General features: G+C 40.3%; 2 protein-coding genes across 3 annotated transcripts in view; one reads left to right on the top strand and one right to left on the bottom strand.

Annotated features, from left to right (window-relative positions):
• Positions 1-6337: 6337 nt before the first annotated feature.
• mrpl33 (mitochondrial ribosomal protein L33) lies at positions 6338-9556 on the top strand. The gene is made up of 4 exons (XM_037796518.1): positions 6338-6466; positions 6668-6686; positions 6786-6892; positions 8977-9556. Exons 1-4 carry the CDS (start codon positions 6445-6447, stop codon positions 9024-9026), a joined length of 198 nt encoding a protein of 65 aa, XP_037652446.1. The 5' UTR covers positions 6338-6444; the 3' UTR covers positions 9027-9556.
• rbks (ribokinase) overlaps positions 9062-17984 on the bottom strand; it is a 43162-nt gene continuing 34239 nt past the window's right edge. For both annotated transcript variants that reach the window (XM_037796516.1, XM_037796517.1), the window contains one exon: positions 9062-9863. In XM_037796516.1, the coding sequence (XP_037652444.1) occupies positions 9690-9863 (174 nt within the window). In that variant the 3' untranslated portion in view covers positions 9062-9689. The remainder of the gene's footprint in view (positions 9864-17984) is intronic.

Genomic DNA, 17984 nt, shown 5'->3' with positions numbered 1-17984 from the left:
TGGACGTAAACTGACGGTGCCAGGTTGCCCCAAATGATTACATTATAGCTTGTTTAGCAGCTGCAGTTTTCTCGCTTAGACACAAACCATGGAAAAAGAGGGTCCAGGTAGAAAAATAAGAAAGTTATCCTTTACCTTGTAAATTAATTAGCACTCAAATTTGATTTGTGCTCCTTTAATTTTTTTGTTTTTTTTGATAATAATGTCTCAAAACTGACACTGACCCATACCTGTTCACTTATTGTAAACCGCTGTGGATTAGAACCTGAGCTCAAGTGTCTAAAATAGAACAGCAGCTGGAAAATAATAGGTTGTAAATGAAAAGAAAGAGCCTGTGAGATAGGGTGAAGAGTATAAGTGCGATGAAGTGGGAGAAGGAAAGAGTAGTAGCTAACGTCCGGAGTGGCTGTGGCGAGTGCTGAGTGGGTGGGGTGGTGGTGGAGGAGGAGGAGGAGGAGAAGAGCTGAAGCTGGAGCTAGTGGTCTCAGCCTCCTTCTCAGAATTATCCCTCAGTGACGCAGGCTCCTCCACTCACATCCTGACAGCTGCTCCCTGCCTGGTTACAGCGCTCCCGGGCCTGTCCAATAACATTCATGTTCATTTCCGCTTTAATGCATGGCTTTCCCCCACTGGGTTTACCAATACAGCTCCATTTAGGCTCATTAGTACGTGTTCACTTACCGTTTGTGTTTTCATCTAATCTATGCACTAGTGGGACCGCACTGTCGCACACACACTGGATCTCCTTTCTTTTGATGAAGAGAAGCTGTGAAGGAAAATAAGCCATTATTCTTACTCCGCCTGTCTCAGGCATTGTTCTTATGAGACATAATAGAGCACGGGAGTGACGACATACAGACGGAGTACACCAAAATACACCGGATGCTCGAGAGATACAGTAGCTGAATGGCCTTCAGTGTTTTCATATTAGTTCTCTTAAAGTACTGTAGCATTATAGTAATGATATAAATCTCTTTTAGGGGGGGGTACAGGGGGTCTTTAGGAGGAGATAGCAGGTCAGCAGTAGATGTCACATAGAAGTGGTGTACATCATCTGAAAGCTGGGAACCTGAAGATTAATGTAGAGATGCAGCTCAGCACTGTGTGTCAAGTATTGTAAATGAGAATTAATTCTCAGTTGACTGGTTAAATAAAGGTCAAATAAATAAATAAATAAATAAAGTTGTTCTAGTCATAAATCAGAAATAAAAAAAATGATTAATGAATGAATGAATGAATTAATTAATTTAAATAAATTGTGAAAGTGTATAAGGGTTTAGAACATTATGATCAAAGTAAATGATGGTCATTCCCATGCTCTATTATGTCTCATAAGTTGATGCAGCAATTTTTGGGTTGATACCATTTCTTACACAGATTTGGTGCTAAATTTAACCATTTTTTACCTATTGAGAATTGATAAAAAATTATCAATAATCCCTCCAAAATACCACATTAAGACACCAAGGAACATGATAGAGGAACATCATAGAAAAAGCCATGCTGTGATTTGGTATAAAAAACTTTTGACATTTGGAGATTTCTTCAAGAATTGCATTTTTCTGTGATTGAATGGTGAGCGCTTCTGTTCTGGAAATTGCTCAGAAACCCCATTATTGTCAATCCACCTAGGAAAACCATCCATCCTCTGAATTCCCTAGGTCTCTAGTTTGTGGCTGTAAAGTTTCATGAGGATGTGATTATCCTAGAGGTCACCGCAGGTCATTTTATACAGTGAGGCCAAGTTTAAAAAAATGGTCTCACTACAGTGAAATGGCTACTATGGGGACTAACATCATCACACATGAATACAGTTGGGCTCATTGGATCCACAAGAGTCTCTGCTTTACAGTGATACCCCAATTTATGTAATTCCAAGACTGTTTAGGGACCCCAATATGCAGAAATATTCAAACACACCATTTTCAGAATAGGCGAAGTAAGAAATAGAAATTTGTACTGCATTCAAAAACCTGCATGGCTTTTGCCCCAAACTGCATGTGATTATCATAAAGTGGGCATGTCTGTAAAGGGGCGACTCGTAGGTACCCATAGAATCAATTTTCTTTCACATATCTTATGGTCAGAGATCAAGGGACCACTTTGAAAATCGCCAGACCAGTTTTTCCTCTCTAACATTTAGTGAAATTGGTGGCGTTAAAACAAATTTGCAATGTCACCTGCAGTGATATGGGATCCGCCATGTCTGTGTTTATTTACTCATTTACTTACTTCAGAAATAAATAATTTGACACAAAAATGGTCCGCCAGAGTCCAACATCAGAACTGTGCCCATAGCAACGGTCTGCTATACATAGCAACGGTCTGCTATAAAGAAATACAGACCGTAGAAGGCTGTGATTGACCAATCAGAATTGAGTATTCAACAAAGCCATGTAATAAAGAGATATAATACAGACTGAAACATGGCAGTACCGCTGCAGACAATGAGGTCATGTTCTCTCAAATATTTCTGGGAAATAATTATTGGAGGGGTTTAACGACATGAAGCGGAGTTTAGATTCTGTGACTGCATACATGATACACAATTTAGACTGATATTATAAAGTAAACATTTAAAAATGTAACTGTTTTTCAGCAAGCAAGACTACGAGTCAACTGCCATGCTGGCAGCTTTGTGAGTCTGTGGTGCTTTAGGCAAAATGCTTAAGCGGTAAAACCTCACGAGAGTGAAACGAGTTATTCGTTATGTCATTCTTACATATTTTATGAACATGTCCTTTTATGGAAACCACTGCCATACGTCGTCATGCAAAATGACACCACACAAAAGGCTATCAAGTTACTAGTTTCTGAGGGGTTTAAGGGGACTTCCAAAGCCACATTATTGGTATCCAACCCATTCATCTGCCTGAGTACTTTGAGGGGAAAAAAAGGCTTTCACTAAGGGACATTCCAGAGAGTATCTTCTCCTCTCTACAGCCCATTCATGAAATCGGAGTTGCTTCCCTGAGGCCATGAGACCATTGACCAGCAACAACAAGTAACAGTGTAATATGTTTCCATGATGGCTGTAATTATGTTGTTTATTCATGGGACTAAATCTAAATTCATTAAGTGAAATGAGATGAATTCAACTGCAAAACTGCATGTCAACCAAAAGTAGCTTCAGTACACGGAGTGAGGGATATATGTGCATCACTATTTTAGAAGAAAATAACGGTTGTGGACAGATTTTGGTTGGAACTGACAAAGCCTTCTTTGAGACTATCTGTTAAAGGAAAATGATTACGTCCACATCCACCACAGCTGCATTTAACAATCCCATCTTGGTTGTACATTCTTAATAGGTGCTCATTTGCTGTCATGGCAACCGCCAATGTCTTACTGCAAAAAAAACAAGAAACATGTACTGGAAGAACTCAGTGCCCCTTTGCCCCATAGAGACAGATTGTTTGTTTAGACACTAGTAGGATAAAAATGGAGATACTCCAACTGGCTGTACAGGAAGAAAAAATCCCCTCCTCCTCCTCCGCTCTCAATCATCATAGTATTCTTCTTTATGCTCTCAACTCAGACCTTAAGTAGCCTACCTTTAATGTTGAAACACGCACAACCTGCAAAATCTCCAAGTCAGTCACAATGACCAGGACTAGTGGACAAGCAAACATTGAATATAGGACTCGTTCTTTTGAAATAATCAGATTGCATAGGCCTGTTCTAGTACCCTCCACATGCATGAATGTAGTCAATTCACTTAAAATCTACAATGTTGACATGTAGCCTACATCCAGATGAGTGTGAAACTCTGTTAAAAAGGCAGACGATACCAAACATTGTCTGTTTAGGTACAGTTTTCTTTACCAAAATAAGTTTATTGGTGCTATTAGGTGTGTGATTAAGTGTGCTCTTAGTATACTTCTTTTTAACTGAAAATAAGAGAGTATGCTTTAATTTTACTTTTTATGTACTCGTCAGAGATATACTTAACAAAATTATACTTTTGATATGAATCAATTCATCAAGAATTTTCTACGTTTTTGCATTATCCGTTCAACGAGACATGCGAGAAAAACTAATTTTATTTATTTATTCTTTTTAATCTCATCACAAAACATCATGTCAAATAGTAAAAAGAGCAAGTCTCTTTATGTAATGCATAAATAAATCAAGTACTATAAGTTTAAGAAAACTTACAAGTAGTTGAAGTAAAAACTATTAAACTAGTAGTTTATCGAGAGTATACTTTAAAGTGTACTTTCATGAACTAAAAAGTGGGCTGCAAGTATATAACTAGTAAACTAACAGTATACCTACAAGTTCTCTTGCAGAATAGTTCACTTCATAGTATTGTTGTTTTACAAAATACAACTTAGATGTAAACTAGTTGTGTACGCAAACACTTCATAAAACAAACCTGAAGTATACTACTTTTTCGTAAGGGGATCAACACATAACATTCTGATGTAGAAGATATACCTACTTCACACACCCTACTGGTGATGTCTTGATGCTATGGGGGGAAAGACACAATTTCTTTTCCAAGGTTTTATGACTATTTCACCTCAATTTTAAGGCACCTCAAGTCCACAGTGCATCGAGAGCCTGACTTGTAGCCTGCTTCTGGATGTGACAGTTCCATATCTCCTATATCTCTACTGACCGATTTGCCTACTATATCCCTAATGACAAAAGTGATTGTGTACACATAACTGAAGTCTACCTACTCTTATTAATAATAATAATAATAATAATAATAATAATAATAATAATAATAATAATATTAATAAAATAATAATAATAATACACTTTATTTAGACAGCACTTTTCAAAACAGCAGTTTTGAAAAGTGTGAAGCACTAAGTGCTTCACAGTTAATAATAAAATACACGAGAGTACACAGCATGAAAACATATACAATTTATAAAACGGATAACAGATACTCAGCAATAGAAGCAATATATATATATATATATATATATATAAAAACTGAATTAAAAGACAAATAAAACCAAAAAACAAAGGATTTGCAAGCAACAAACTTATTGAAAAACGCCACACACGGCCTCCCCTTTGTTTTTAGCTCAGACTGTGGGATATTTAATAGCAATTGGTCTGAAGATCTGAGTAATCTTGATGCAGAGTATTGGGTTATGAGTTCAGAAATGTAAGCTAAATATGATAAAAAAATACAAAAATAAATAAGTGATGAATGCATTCTGCAGAAAAGGGCTTGTTTTAGGCTACAGGCAGGAAATTGTAAAACATGCAAAGAAGACCTGAAAGGACAAAAACAAGACTTTATGGCTGAAAACGATATGAATTTTGGTGTTTTTTGATTTGTGACTCCAGACCAACACACACAAGGTCCGCAACCTTGGTGTCATCCTGGACTCCACCCTCTTATTTGATTCACACATTAAATCCGTCACTAAATCTGCCTTCTACCACCTCAAAAAAAAATTCCCGACTCCGGCCATCACTCTCCGACTCCGTGGCAGAGACCCTTCATTCACGCCTTCATCACCTCCCGTATGGACTACTGTAATGGCTCCAGTATGTCAAGAACTCAGCTGCCAGGGTTCTCACCTGCACTAGGCCCTGGCAGCACATCACCCCGACACTCATCCACCTTCACTGGCTTCCAGTCAAGTCCCGCATCAACTATAAACTCCTCCTTCTCACTTACAAATCCCTCCATGCCCCTCAGTACCTAACCGACCTTCTCAACCCCTACACCCCATCCCGGAAACTTCGATCCTCTGACACTAGTCTGCTCTCCACCCCCCCACACCCGGCTGAGAACATTCGGCGACAGAGCCTTCAGCGTCGCCGCCCCCGCCCTCTGGAACTCTCTCCCTCCTGAAATAAGAAATGCTTCATCCCTGGTCACTTTCAAAAAACACCTCGAGCATCACCCGTTCATCGAGGCCTATGATCTCAGCTGACTCTTCCTACACATCACTCGTTTAATAACTTAGCTATAGTTTCTCCTGTGTTATTTATTAGTATGATTTTGTGTGCCCCCCTTTGTAAAGCGTCCTTGGGTTTCTGAAAGGCGCTATATAAGTCCAATTTATTATTATTATTATTATAGAAGATCTGAGTAATCTTGATGCAGAGTATTGGGTTATGAGTTCAGAAATGTAAGCTAAATATAATAAAAAGATAAGATAAATAAGTGATGGATGCATTCTGCAGAAAAGGGCTTGTTTTAGGGCTGCAGGCAGGAAATTGCAAAACATGCAAAGAAGACCTAAAAAGGACAAAAACAAGGTTTTATGGCTGAAAACGTTATGAATGTTGGTGTTTTTTTTTGATTTGTGACACCAGACCAACACACACAATGCTGCTCAGCTGAACTGCTCCTTTAAGAGGACCCGGAAGTGCTTTGTTAAACCGGATGTACAGACTTCCCAATGTGACTTACCCCCCTCGACTACTAGCGCTGTTGTGTTCCTCTGCTGGGTTAAAGTCTACAACATGTTTCTTACCACCGCAAATTGTGAGTATTTAATGTATGTAGTTATTTTAACATTCGTCTCAAACGGAGGATATGACGTCAGTTTGCTGACCTCCATGTAGCCAGCTGTTAGCTCTGTTAGCCAACATGAGCTAACTGTTAGCCAGTGTGTCTGGTCTGCTGAGCATTCATATCAAACTGCCTGATTTTAATACTTATCCTCTCATCTTTTTCATCTCTCAGTGGCCAAAGCAAAATCAAAGTAAGTGGAAGTCACTGGGATTATTAAAATAAATCAAACACTGTATAACTTGCAGATATTCAGTTCCTGTAAAGTGTGTTATTGTTGTTTATCCATCAGGACCATCCTGGTTCAGATGATGAGCGCTGCAGGGACAGGCTACTTCTTCAACACGAAGAGGAGCCGGCTCAGAGAGAAGATGGTGCTGCGCAAACATGATCCACTGGGTAAGATATTAATAACAACATGCTTATGCAGCTGTGCAGATGTCACATGCACACACTTTAAAACTCTTTATTAAGCATTAGTCTGTGCTGGAAAATGATTATGGTTATTTTACCAGTTTGTTGGACTTCCAGCATGGAAACACAAGCACCTGTCTATATCATTGTAGCTGGAGGCTGTGTCAGTCCAGATCATTTCAAATGCATCAATCACTGGGATAACAACCTTCATGTTGAGAAACCTTAAAGGGACTGTTTGTAAGAATCAGAAATGCTTGTTAACAGCGACACCTGTGGCCGTTAAGTCAACGAAAGTCAGCGTCGGGCTCGCATTTGCTTGCTCTAAATAGACATGAACAAGCATCGCTCAAAACAGTGAGGTGACACACGTCAGCTAAAACCACAATATCACTCTATATTTCACCTGCTTAGCAGTAATGTTAGCTGACCAGACGAAGGTCTCTTCATGAATCAATGCTGATCCTAGTGTTGGCTTTTCCTGCTTCAGCCTCCCGACCGCGGCCGTAGGGAGACACCGGCCGCCGGTCGGAGACAATAACGTTTCTCGCTGAGGAGCTTCACAAGACACGGGAAACCTCTGTTGGTCTGGAGGAGCTGCAGCATTTATTTCTGCACAAACGTCCACTGTACATTCACTAGTAGTTTGTGTTGGAGTCTTAGTCTGAACAGCATAGCCACACGCGAGCGCGCATATCGACCCGGGTGAAGAAGTTACAAACAGTCCCTTTAAAGTCAGACTTAATTCAGTTTTTTATTTGGCAGACAGTGGAAAAAAATGTTATCTAAAGTAGATAACTAGATGTGATAATCTTTGTGATGAATAAATAATTTCATAAGTCACTACCATGGACCATGAATCTGGTAAGGTTATAATGGTATTTTAACCAGCATATTACATAGTACATAAGTGTCTGTATATGTATTTGTTGTAACCTTATAGGATTCCAGTTCAAATGGCATGATGCACTGTAATGTATTATAACAATGTCTCATCAAAATTCTTATATATGTAAATATATTTATCCCAGTGGTAAATACAATAACCTGCTACTTGATATGAACTTTAGGAGTTATTTGTTAGAAGTAAGAAAATTGATGACAACAATTCCAGTCAATTAGCATTTTACAAAAGTTTAACGGGACAGTTTTCTTTCTAAATCATATTGGCTGCAAGCTCCAATATTATGCATAAAAAATGCATGCCCATTAGGGCTGTCAATCAATTAAAATATTTAATAATATTTAATCGCAATTAACCGCATGATTGTCCATAGTTAATTGCAATTAATCACAAATTAATCAATTCTTTTTTTATTCCACATTTTTTATCTGTTCAAAATGTACCTTAAAGGAGGATTTGTCAAGTATTTAATACTCTTATCAACATGTGAGTGGGCAGATATGCTTGCTTTATGCAAATGTATGTATATATTTATTATTGGAAATCAATTAACAACACAAAACAATGACAAATATTGTCCAGAAACCCTCACAGGTACTGCATTTAGCATAAAAAAAACATGCTCGAATCATAACATGGCAAACTGCAGCCCAACAGGCAACAACAGCTGTCAGTGTGTCAGTGTGCTGACTTGACTATGACTTGCCCCCAAACTGCATGTGATTATCATAAAGTGGGCATGTCTGTAAAGGGGAGACTTGTGGATACCCATAGAACCCATTTACATTCACATATCTGGAGGTCAGAGGTCAAGAGACCCCTTTGAAAATGGCCATGCCAGTTTTTTCTCGCAAAAGTTTAGTGTTATTTAACTTCCTCCCTGACATGCTGGTATGACATGGTTGGTACCAATGGATTCCTTAGGTTTTTTTGTTTCATATGGTGTCTTCATTCTTGCTTTAAAACTGAGCCCGCTACAAATTAAAAAACGCAAGTTGCGTTACTGTTAAAGAAATTATTGGCGTTAAAACAAATTTGTTATCACGCTAACTTTGACAGCCCTAATGCTTACCCATTCTCCATAATAATATGTAGTCTTTGCATTGTTTTTATTTCATCCAGACCCTGTCACTTCTATTCAAAATCTACCTTCTTGTCTTTGCAGTGAACAAGCACGTCCTTTTCTTCGAGAAGAGGAAGATCCGATCGATTTAACAAAGCACCAAAACACATGGACAACATAAACCTGCTCGGTTTAAACAGACTCTTTTTATTGTCGTGGATTATACAAGGTGTTTCGTCAGAGGATTTCTTCTGGGATCCGTCAAAAGGCCTCTACTCTCCCCGCTGCACAAATTCAGCATGATGAAAAACCCCGGCAGTCTTGACTACCACCATTTAAAACAAGAAACTCATGTGAAATACTGATGTTATTCATTGGAGGCTATTATACAGTAATCATTGATTAAGATTCAGTCGAGTGTTTGAATGCAAATATACATTTAAATCAGGTACCTGTAATAAAATAATTTGTGAAATATGATCTATTTGGCTAATTAAATACATTAAGGTAATTATGTGCAGTACAAGCTAAGTGTTAAGATGTTTGTCAGTTTTTAAACTGTTCAAAGCTTTTAAGATTTTCTGTTGTAAATTGGCTTGTCATCACATAACTGTTGTATTGGCAGTGAAATTGAAGACATGGATCAGCTTTATATTAAAAATAACATTGGTTACATCATTAACAATCCTCAGTAGTTTTTTATAATATTGCTCATTCTTTGATTTCTCAAAAGCAGCTCATTTCATGTGACCCAGGTCAATAAGATCCAGCCTTGGTCCATTAACACTGGTGTCTACTCGCCGATCCGCCCGCTCTCAGAACAGTTCAGCCGGCAGGTCCTTTCTGAAGGGGTAAGATATCTGCGTGCCAACAGCCTGCACGCTCACTCCCGCCACCTGATTGGCTCTGCGGGCCATCTCCTCCAGAGGCATTGTGGGATAATGAGCCATGTAAAATGCCAGCGCTCCAATAAAGCTGTCTCCAGCACCCTGTGAAGAAAACAATATTACAAGAATGCTTTATTAAAAAAAATCCACCTGTGGTTCCAACTATTCCACTGTGTAATCCTACAGCCGCGCTCCACTCTACTCAGCAGAATCATAAAATGTGAGTAGGCTGCAGCGAGCGTATGTGAGGAGCAACAAGACAAACAAGTGAATCCATGTAAACATGATATGACTCATCTCAAAGCTTTACTGTTTTAAAATGATTCATACTGTGTTTTGAAGAGTGTAGGTAAATATGGAAGAGGAAATGTGAAAACACATTTTTCAATTCAATTTGAATTTAAAAAATTCAATAACCAGTCAACAGTAGGGGGTGCTATGGCATTTTGTTAGCTGGTTTTCCCAAGCTGCTGAAGTCTCAACTACTTTCAGATGAGTTACTGAACTGTTACTGTGCGTGTGTGAAAGTGTGTCTCCGTCAGCTCTTTCAGAGAAACATCTGTATTACGGGTATTACTCATAATGCCAGCAGAATGAGAAATTAGATGTAAACATCTTAAATGCATAATGATGTTACATGCAATCTTTTTTATATTTAGAAAAGCAGAGTATTTTTCACCCAACTAGAAGGAAAGACCAAAAGTGTTCAGTGCATTATCTCTTCAAATAATTTGAAAAAAATAAATAAAAATACTGCTACCTGTGACATTATACTGTATGATAAAAGCAACACATTTGGCACAGATGAAGGTTTATATGTTATGAAAAGATATAGATATCGGGGCGCTGCAAATTTGGCCCCTGAGAGCCATGGCAGCAATTTTGCCCCCAGTAACCTGCCTCCTCAGTTCTTGTATCATGCTGTAAACCGGCCACCGTTTTCTATGTTATACAACTATATACATTATTTTTACTCTTGTTGATTTCCAAGTTGATTAGATCAGATGTCAGAAGATCACAGACATGTTTTTTTCCCTCTTCTATTTTTTAAGGGTGCTTTTTAAAAGTTTATAACCTGGGAAAAACGCACAAACCAAATAAAAGGACAACAGTCACTTCAGGGTGAAACTTCACCCCCTTGCCTTCATGACAGAATGACAACCAATACAACTATTAAACGGCAAGATTTTCAGCGGTCCATCGGTGCATTTCTCTTTTTATTAGCTGTACAATTGCCAGAGATATCTCTGGATAAAGTTCAGGATTGCCGGTAACCTCAAGTCACAGATCACATGAGAACTGTTTAGTTTAGTGGGTATAGGCGCTTCAGGTTCACACGACAATGTTTTATTTTTGCAATGGCCTTCAAATCTGAGCAAGGGAGCTGATATTTGTCTGGTCTCTAAACTGTGACCAAGCCGACTTGGTTGAACCTATAAGGAATCTAAGATCCTGTCGGAATAGCTCACAGGTCTCACCGAGACACACGAGCTAATCCACCACGGTAACGTACCAACTCCAATAGGATTCGATTTTTTTTTTTTTTTAAATTTTATATGCCATAGCACTTACTTGTTTATTTTTTGTATTTATTATTTTGTATAAATTTAATTTTTTGTTATTTTTTAAAAACAATGTATATAGTTGTATAACATAGAAAACGGCGGTTGGTTTACAGCATGATACAAGAACTGAGGAGGCGGGTTACTGGGGTCAAAATGGCCCTCAGGTGTCAAATTTGCACCCTTTTCATAACATATATCATATCACATCTGTACCAAACTTGTTGCATTTACCGCAAAATTCACAATTGTTATGAATATTTCAGCTTAGCTGCCCCACTATAACCATCATTTATATTTCTTTTTTTTTTTCTGAAACAACTTTCTAATCAGAACCTGGAACAATCAAAACAAATTCCAACTGGGTTGATTGATAGTCAGCTGAATAGCACATGGCTGAATAGCACATGGCTGCTTGAATCACTAGTCGGTGAGTTCATCATAACTGCTAACCACTCTGGTTTTGGCTCTCTGTTTAAACAGATAAACCATCCATTTTCTCTCCTCATCCATTGATAGAGATGGAATGTGCCGTCTACGCCCTGGAGGGGCTCGGCTGGAACGTGACGCTGAAGGGGAGGCGGGGGGGTGGGAGGAAGGAGGGTGTCACTGATGGGAAAAGGCACAATGGTATGTGGCGGCACGCTCATGTTTAACCACAAATTCCCCCCCCTGAACGCTGGTTCTCACAAGCCCGCTCCATTACTCATCGCCGTGGCTCTCAAAAGAGTTCATTGCCCTCTCTCAACCCCCCCCATCACCCTCCAACCTCAAAGTAACCCTTTTGTCAGGGGTAAGGTTGTCTGTTGTGCTGGGATGATTCAGTGACATGGTGCAAAAAACCAAAAGCCTAACAGTGACCCCGACCTGGCAGAGAAGGTCATGCCCTGTGATCAGGCCGCTATTGAAAGAGAGGGACCAAACGGGGTCCACAGTAGTACCCGGGGGCAGCCGGAGGGCAACAAGACCTAAACTGGTATCATTTAAAGCATTCTTTGTTCAACCAGATACAAGCAATGTAGGAAGAAAATAAAAAGTGTTGTGATTTGACATTTCAAAGGCCATTATTGCACCCCACCCCCGCCGCACGCCACTGGTGTGACTCCTGGAGAGATGCTGGAAAGAGTGAGATCAGAGCTGAAACATTTCACAGGCCCCGTGGATTTCCATGTTTAAAGCCATGGCATGTTTATGTCTCCTGTCTGGTAGCTGGGCTGGGCCATAATGCAGGCCAGCGTTTGGGAAAGAAGGCTTTGGTGAAGCAGTCCCACTGGTTTGGCTCTGGCCCGTCTCCCAGTTCACAGGATGATGAGCGGGGGTTGATGCTTGGGAACTGGTAACCAGCGGAGCACAGGGGCCAGTTTCAACAACAACATTAGGTAATAGAAAATTCAACATTTCAGTCTTTATAGTCATGGCGATGCATCACTATGTTTACACGTCTTTTCTAATTTTTTCTTATCCTTTTGAATCACCTGTTGACACTCAACTAATCTACAACCAAATCCCTGCCTTTGTCTAGTCAGACTACAATAGGGTGGGGTCGAAACAGGTTTCTGAAAGATAATACTAGTATTAAAGGCTAAACTTGGTAAGTCAATATTTTTGTGCAGACAGTTTCAAATTTAACAAATCATCTTAAAAATCGAATAAAATATTAACAGTTTTAAGTTCAGAATTGTATTCTATTCAGGATGGAAAAAAATATATCCAGTATTTACATTTAGACAATATTATAATTTTATACAAATTAAATTTCACATACGTCAGTGCCTGGATTGGGCCTGTACCACTGAGGCAAAAAAAAGGTTGTCAAATTTAACCGCTACTGAATACTTCATGATGAAATTGAAATACCACTGAATTTAAAGCATTTCAATATTTTACTTTATCTATCTGAATGTATGTTGTCTTAATTTTCAGAATTTCAGAAAAGTTGTGAAATTTCAAAAGCTTGTAAAGTTTTAAGTTTGTTTTCATAGAGTTACATAAACTCATATTTTTCAGAATATTCAAGAATCCAATATGTATTTAAAAAAATAAAAAACATTTTCACATTGAATTCAATCGGTCATTTTCTTAAAACAAAAAAGAAGTAGCTTAAATTGGATTGGAGAAAGTGGATGAAATACTTGTATTATAGTGTGGCAATAAAAGTTGATTCACATTTATTTTTTAATTTAAATTTTTTACACAATTCAAATGAAAAATTCAAACTTGCCCATGCGAGCTACTGAGGGTTATTGATTAATCCTGAATGGAATTGAACAGACCTATGTCTCATTAAGTTCAATGTTGTCAGTCATATGATCCAACGCAATGGGCACTTGAATTTTCGATCTGAATTTATGAATCTGAAAAAAGATTTTGAAGTTGTGCAAAGTAAAAAATTCCCTTCTGGAAAATTTTGAGAGGGAAATTCAAATAACATAAATTCAGATAAATTTCAAATATTTTTTTATATAATACACAAAATTAAAATTATTATGGCCTATCTTTGCTTTCATACCGTACTTGAAACATTAGATTTCTGTCCAGCTGAATATTACTTATTACTAAGTACCAACCACTTTCAATTTAATGTAAGTACATATGATGTAATTCTAGCATGTCCATTTCCTGCTCAAACAAGCCGCGAGAAAAGACAAAAATGTGCAACTTTGTGTCATACAACATGTGATCTAGTAAAGATTTCTGCAAGTGTCCTCAAAATCCCTTGTCCCTTGTGTTTTCTATTACAAACTTGAAATGTGTAATCTCGAATGAATAATTATTGGGCACGATTCATACTCCAAAATGCTGCATACGCTTTGTTTCAGTGTACAGCATGTGTTAAACCTGCAATGCCTCAGTATTTTGTTACTTGGGGGGCAACGCAACACCAACCTATTATTATCTTCTATGTTGATATGGTTAACTTGTTAGCAAGGTTGCCTATATACATATCAAGATTTGCAAATAAAAATTCACATGACATCCTATCATTTCGTTGTGAACCAATCCACATCTAAATAAGCACTGACTTCACTGTTCCACTCTAAACTTTAGGCCACTTGATTGTACGGGCTTGTCTTACTAATGTCTCCTCGGCTGAGACTGGCATGTGACGCTATACTGGATCCAGTGAATGAAGCTCAACGAGGCTGACAAGCGCTACCCCCTTCAGCCCCGCCGCCGCTGCCCTCGACACAGTTTGGTGAAGGTTAGATCTGGAGGCCTGTCAATCAAGTGACACAAGCGCTCGCCGCGGATGAGCTGTGATGCCCTTACTGGTCGACTCCGTCCGCCGCGTCTTGACCTCCGTGCCGTTCCCCTGCCTGCTCTCCTCTGGCACTCACACTGAAGTTAGAAATTAGGGTGGCAGATGTGTCTGCGAGAAGCTTACCAAATTAACAAAGTATAGGATTCGGGAAGTTCTCTACAGTTTGATGTGTTTGTAGTGTGACACTGCGATAAAAAGCATCAGAGAGACCGTGAACTTTGTTGCTTTGTGAGAACTAAACTACTTCCAAACGTGTCCCTGGACTTTAATAGTTTCGGTTCAGTTTAATTCAGTCTGGTGATTCAACAGGAGATTCAAAAGGGTATTTTTTCTCATTTAGGACAGATTTTAATATAATTATGTTAGAACTAGGGCTGTCAATCTATATAATATTTGATCGCGATTAATCGGATGATTGTCCATAGTTAATCGCGATGTCAGTATCTTCACTCTTGCTTTAAAACTGAGCCCGCTACAACCTCCGAAAGATCGAATGCGTTAAAGAAATTAATGGCGTTAAAACAAATTAACTGCGCTTAAATTAAATTAAATTGCGTTAACTTTGACAGCCCTAGTTAGAACGAGTCAACTTAGTCGATTTAAAACAACAGTGGCAAACCTATAGCCATTGAAAGCTTTCCATTTGCTGTTATCTGGTAGGCTTCCACTGACAAAACACCAGGGCAGTGACCTTTTCTAATGCTTCAGTGGTGTGTGTTTAGAATAAATAGAAGAAGAACTGAACAGTTAACACAAGCAGCAATAACCTCCACGGGCTGCACAGACGAACAAAGGAGTGCATACGGAAAACTCAGAAGTCCGTCGACAGACAATCCAAGGACAAAGACACCGGTAGCGCCCACGCGCTTTGATTGACAAGTGATCTTTGTAAAGTGCATGCAGGAACACCACAGCAATGAGCGCTAAGCACCAAAGACAGACAAAAAAAACCATACTGCATAGAAAAATGCAGATCTCAGAAAGAGCTCCCCACTGCATGTCTTTCATGTTACGAGTCCGCTGCATCCATTGAGCCTTTCGAGCCTCCAGAACCTATGACTGTATTTCTCACCCAGAGGCCTCCTGCGATCTTGACTCACATTTGCCATTAACCCCTGAAGCCGACAGCCTTTGTCAATGAAAGGCACCCAGGGGAGAGCAAAGACCAACTGAGGGGCAGCGGTGACTCACAGTGGCTTCCATGTACGGAAGCTTAAAGCTGTGTTTATACTCGCGCGAGACACCATGACGAGGGCCTCTGTAGAAAGCGCTATGAGCATTGACAGAGGTTTATGCTCAAGGCATTGTTCGCTGCAAAATGCTCCGAAACGCTAGGAGGCGTACAAACAAAATATTCTGTGGATAAGCAAGAAGTCAACGTGTGGTACCGGAAAGGAAAGTAGCTGCCTGGAGCTTACCTCCAAGTCAAAAGGTTTTTATGTCTCTCGGTGCTTCCCCTCGGGTTGCCGCTCTTTTCCTTGAGACCTTTTTTTAGCTTTTACAAAACGGTTTCTCATTCTTTTCCAGTCTGCGACAATAAACCTCTTTTTTTCACCCAGTATGTGGCCTTTTTCTTTCCAAGAATTTTATGTCATGTGACTGTCCTTGTGTTCTCTCAACCAACAGTTGCAGAGACGTCTCTACAGGCGAACCTGCTTGGCCATGTTGAAATGGAAGGCCCGGTAGTGGGCGGGTAGTTACAAAAATTCAGAGGTGCGCGACCAAGCGCCGCGACAACTTGAGACACCTTCGCGCAGCATGCGAAAGCCGTGATTTTGCAGCTCGCACCGGCTTCACTATGGCGACCATAAACCAAGCTTTAGGCTGACACACCACCGACGGTCGGCTGTCGGCCTATTTTTTTGCGGCGTGTCCCGCGCCGTCAGCTCTGGTCTGCCCATTTCAGAGGCTTTTCAGCCGATTCAGCATGTTGAATTGGTGACGGAGCCCGTCGGTGAGAGAAATCACTCTGATTGGCTGTTCAGCTTCAACAAATCAGTGCACAAGAAGAGAAATGGAAGTGAGGAAAGCAAGCCAACGAAAAACACAGAAGGCCCTTCTCATTTTTCATCCTCATCTTCACAACGACATGGCCATCTGGAATGAAGCCAAGTGGTGAGTGAGAGTGGTGTAAAAATGGTCGGCAGACGCCGCTTTGTTTCATGTACGTATCATAACAACGGCTTGTATATCCGCAGTCCTCGGCCTTCTGCTTTCCCTTTTTGAATGACGAATACAGACCACTGCTACCTGCTGGTAGGGAGAGTCATTTCATCTCACGCAGGTGCAGAACGTACGTGGTAGTTGGCCGTCGGCTGTATTCTCTGCGGTGTGTTCGAGTGCAACTTTTTGGCCAAGACAAAGGCGACGTGAGGCGACGCAGCTGGTGGCCTTTGTTGGGTTGGTGTGTTTGCGCCTTAAACCCTGAACCCTACAGCCTTTGTCAGTGAAAGGCACCCAACTGAGGGGCAGCGATGACTCACAGTGGCTTCCATGTCTGGAACCTTACGGTAAGACTTGCGAAACAGCAGGAGACGACTCGTCTGAAGTAACGGGGGTGGGTGGGGGGAGGGAGATTCAGAGATCAAAAACACATTTAATTGGACCAATTAGGGCTCTTGCATCTTTGATCCATCCACGGTGTTTTGTCTTAATCCTCTTTCACCCTTTTGTGTGATTGGTAGAGGACTGGCATAACATCTGGGTTGGTAAACAGCAGCCGCTGCAGCAGCATGTGCAGTCCATTAAAACACGGTGATGATGTGGCAGTATTTCTCATAGGGTCATGCTGACCTACGGTGAGCAGGGTCGAGGAATGCGATGCTCAGGAGGTATTCCCTTACCTTCCAGGAAGGAATTGATCCTTATGTGTCTCCAGTCATGGAAGAAGACTGGGAATAATTTGAGTGTCCAGACACACAGTACAGCTGTAATGTCTGGTTTTAGACAGCACCGTCTACCTTTCGCCCTACACGGTGGACCTCCCGGAGCAGTGGAATTCAAGGCCACCCAAGTCCTGCTGGGGCTTAAATGCGCCGGCTGTGTGTTTTTGTGTGTGTGTGTGTGTGCTACAGCCTCATCTAACTGTCCACACCAAACAAGCCGAGGCTCTGATCTCAGCGAGGGAAGCCTGTACTCAATTTAAGACAAAAGGGAGACAAATGGATAAAGGAGGAGGGATGGGGGGACCCACAGTAGATGCACTTTGTTATTCATCCAGATTCACGACCCTGACTCAGCACCATAATTGCTCGCGCCACGTAAGATGTGTTATTCAGACAGCTGCAGTAGGAGCAAGCAGATGATGATGAAATAGTTACAGTCGGGAGCGAGATAAATGATTTAGCAGCCACATTGGCATGTCGTTAACCAAGCTAAGATCAATCAAAGAGAAATCTG

This window comes from Sebastes umbrosus, chromosome 16, assembly GCF_015220745.1.
Source record: "Sebastes umbrosus isolate fSebUmb1 chromosome 16, fSebUmb1.pri, whole genome shotgun sequence".
Classification (NCBI taxonomy): Eukaryota; Metazoa; Chordata; class Actinopteri; order Perciformes; family Sebastidae; genus Sebastes; species Sebastes umbrosus.
Note: the sequence above shows the minus strand (reverse complement) of the source record. Positions and strands in the feature narration are given on the sequence as shown.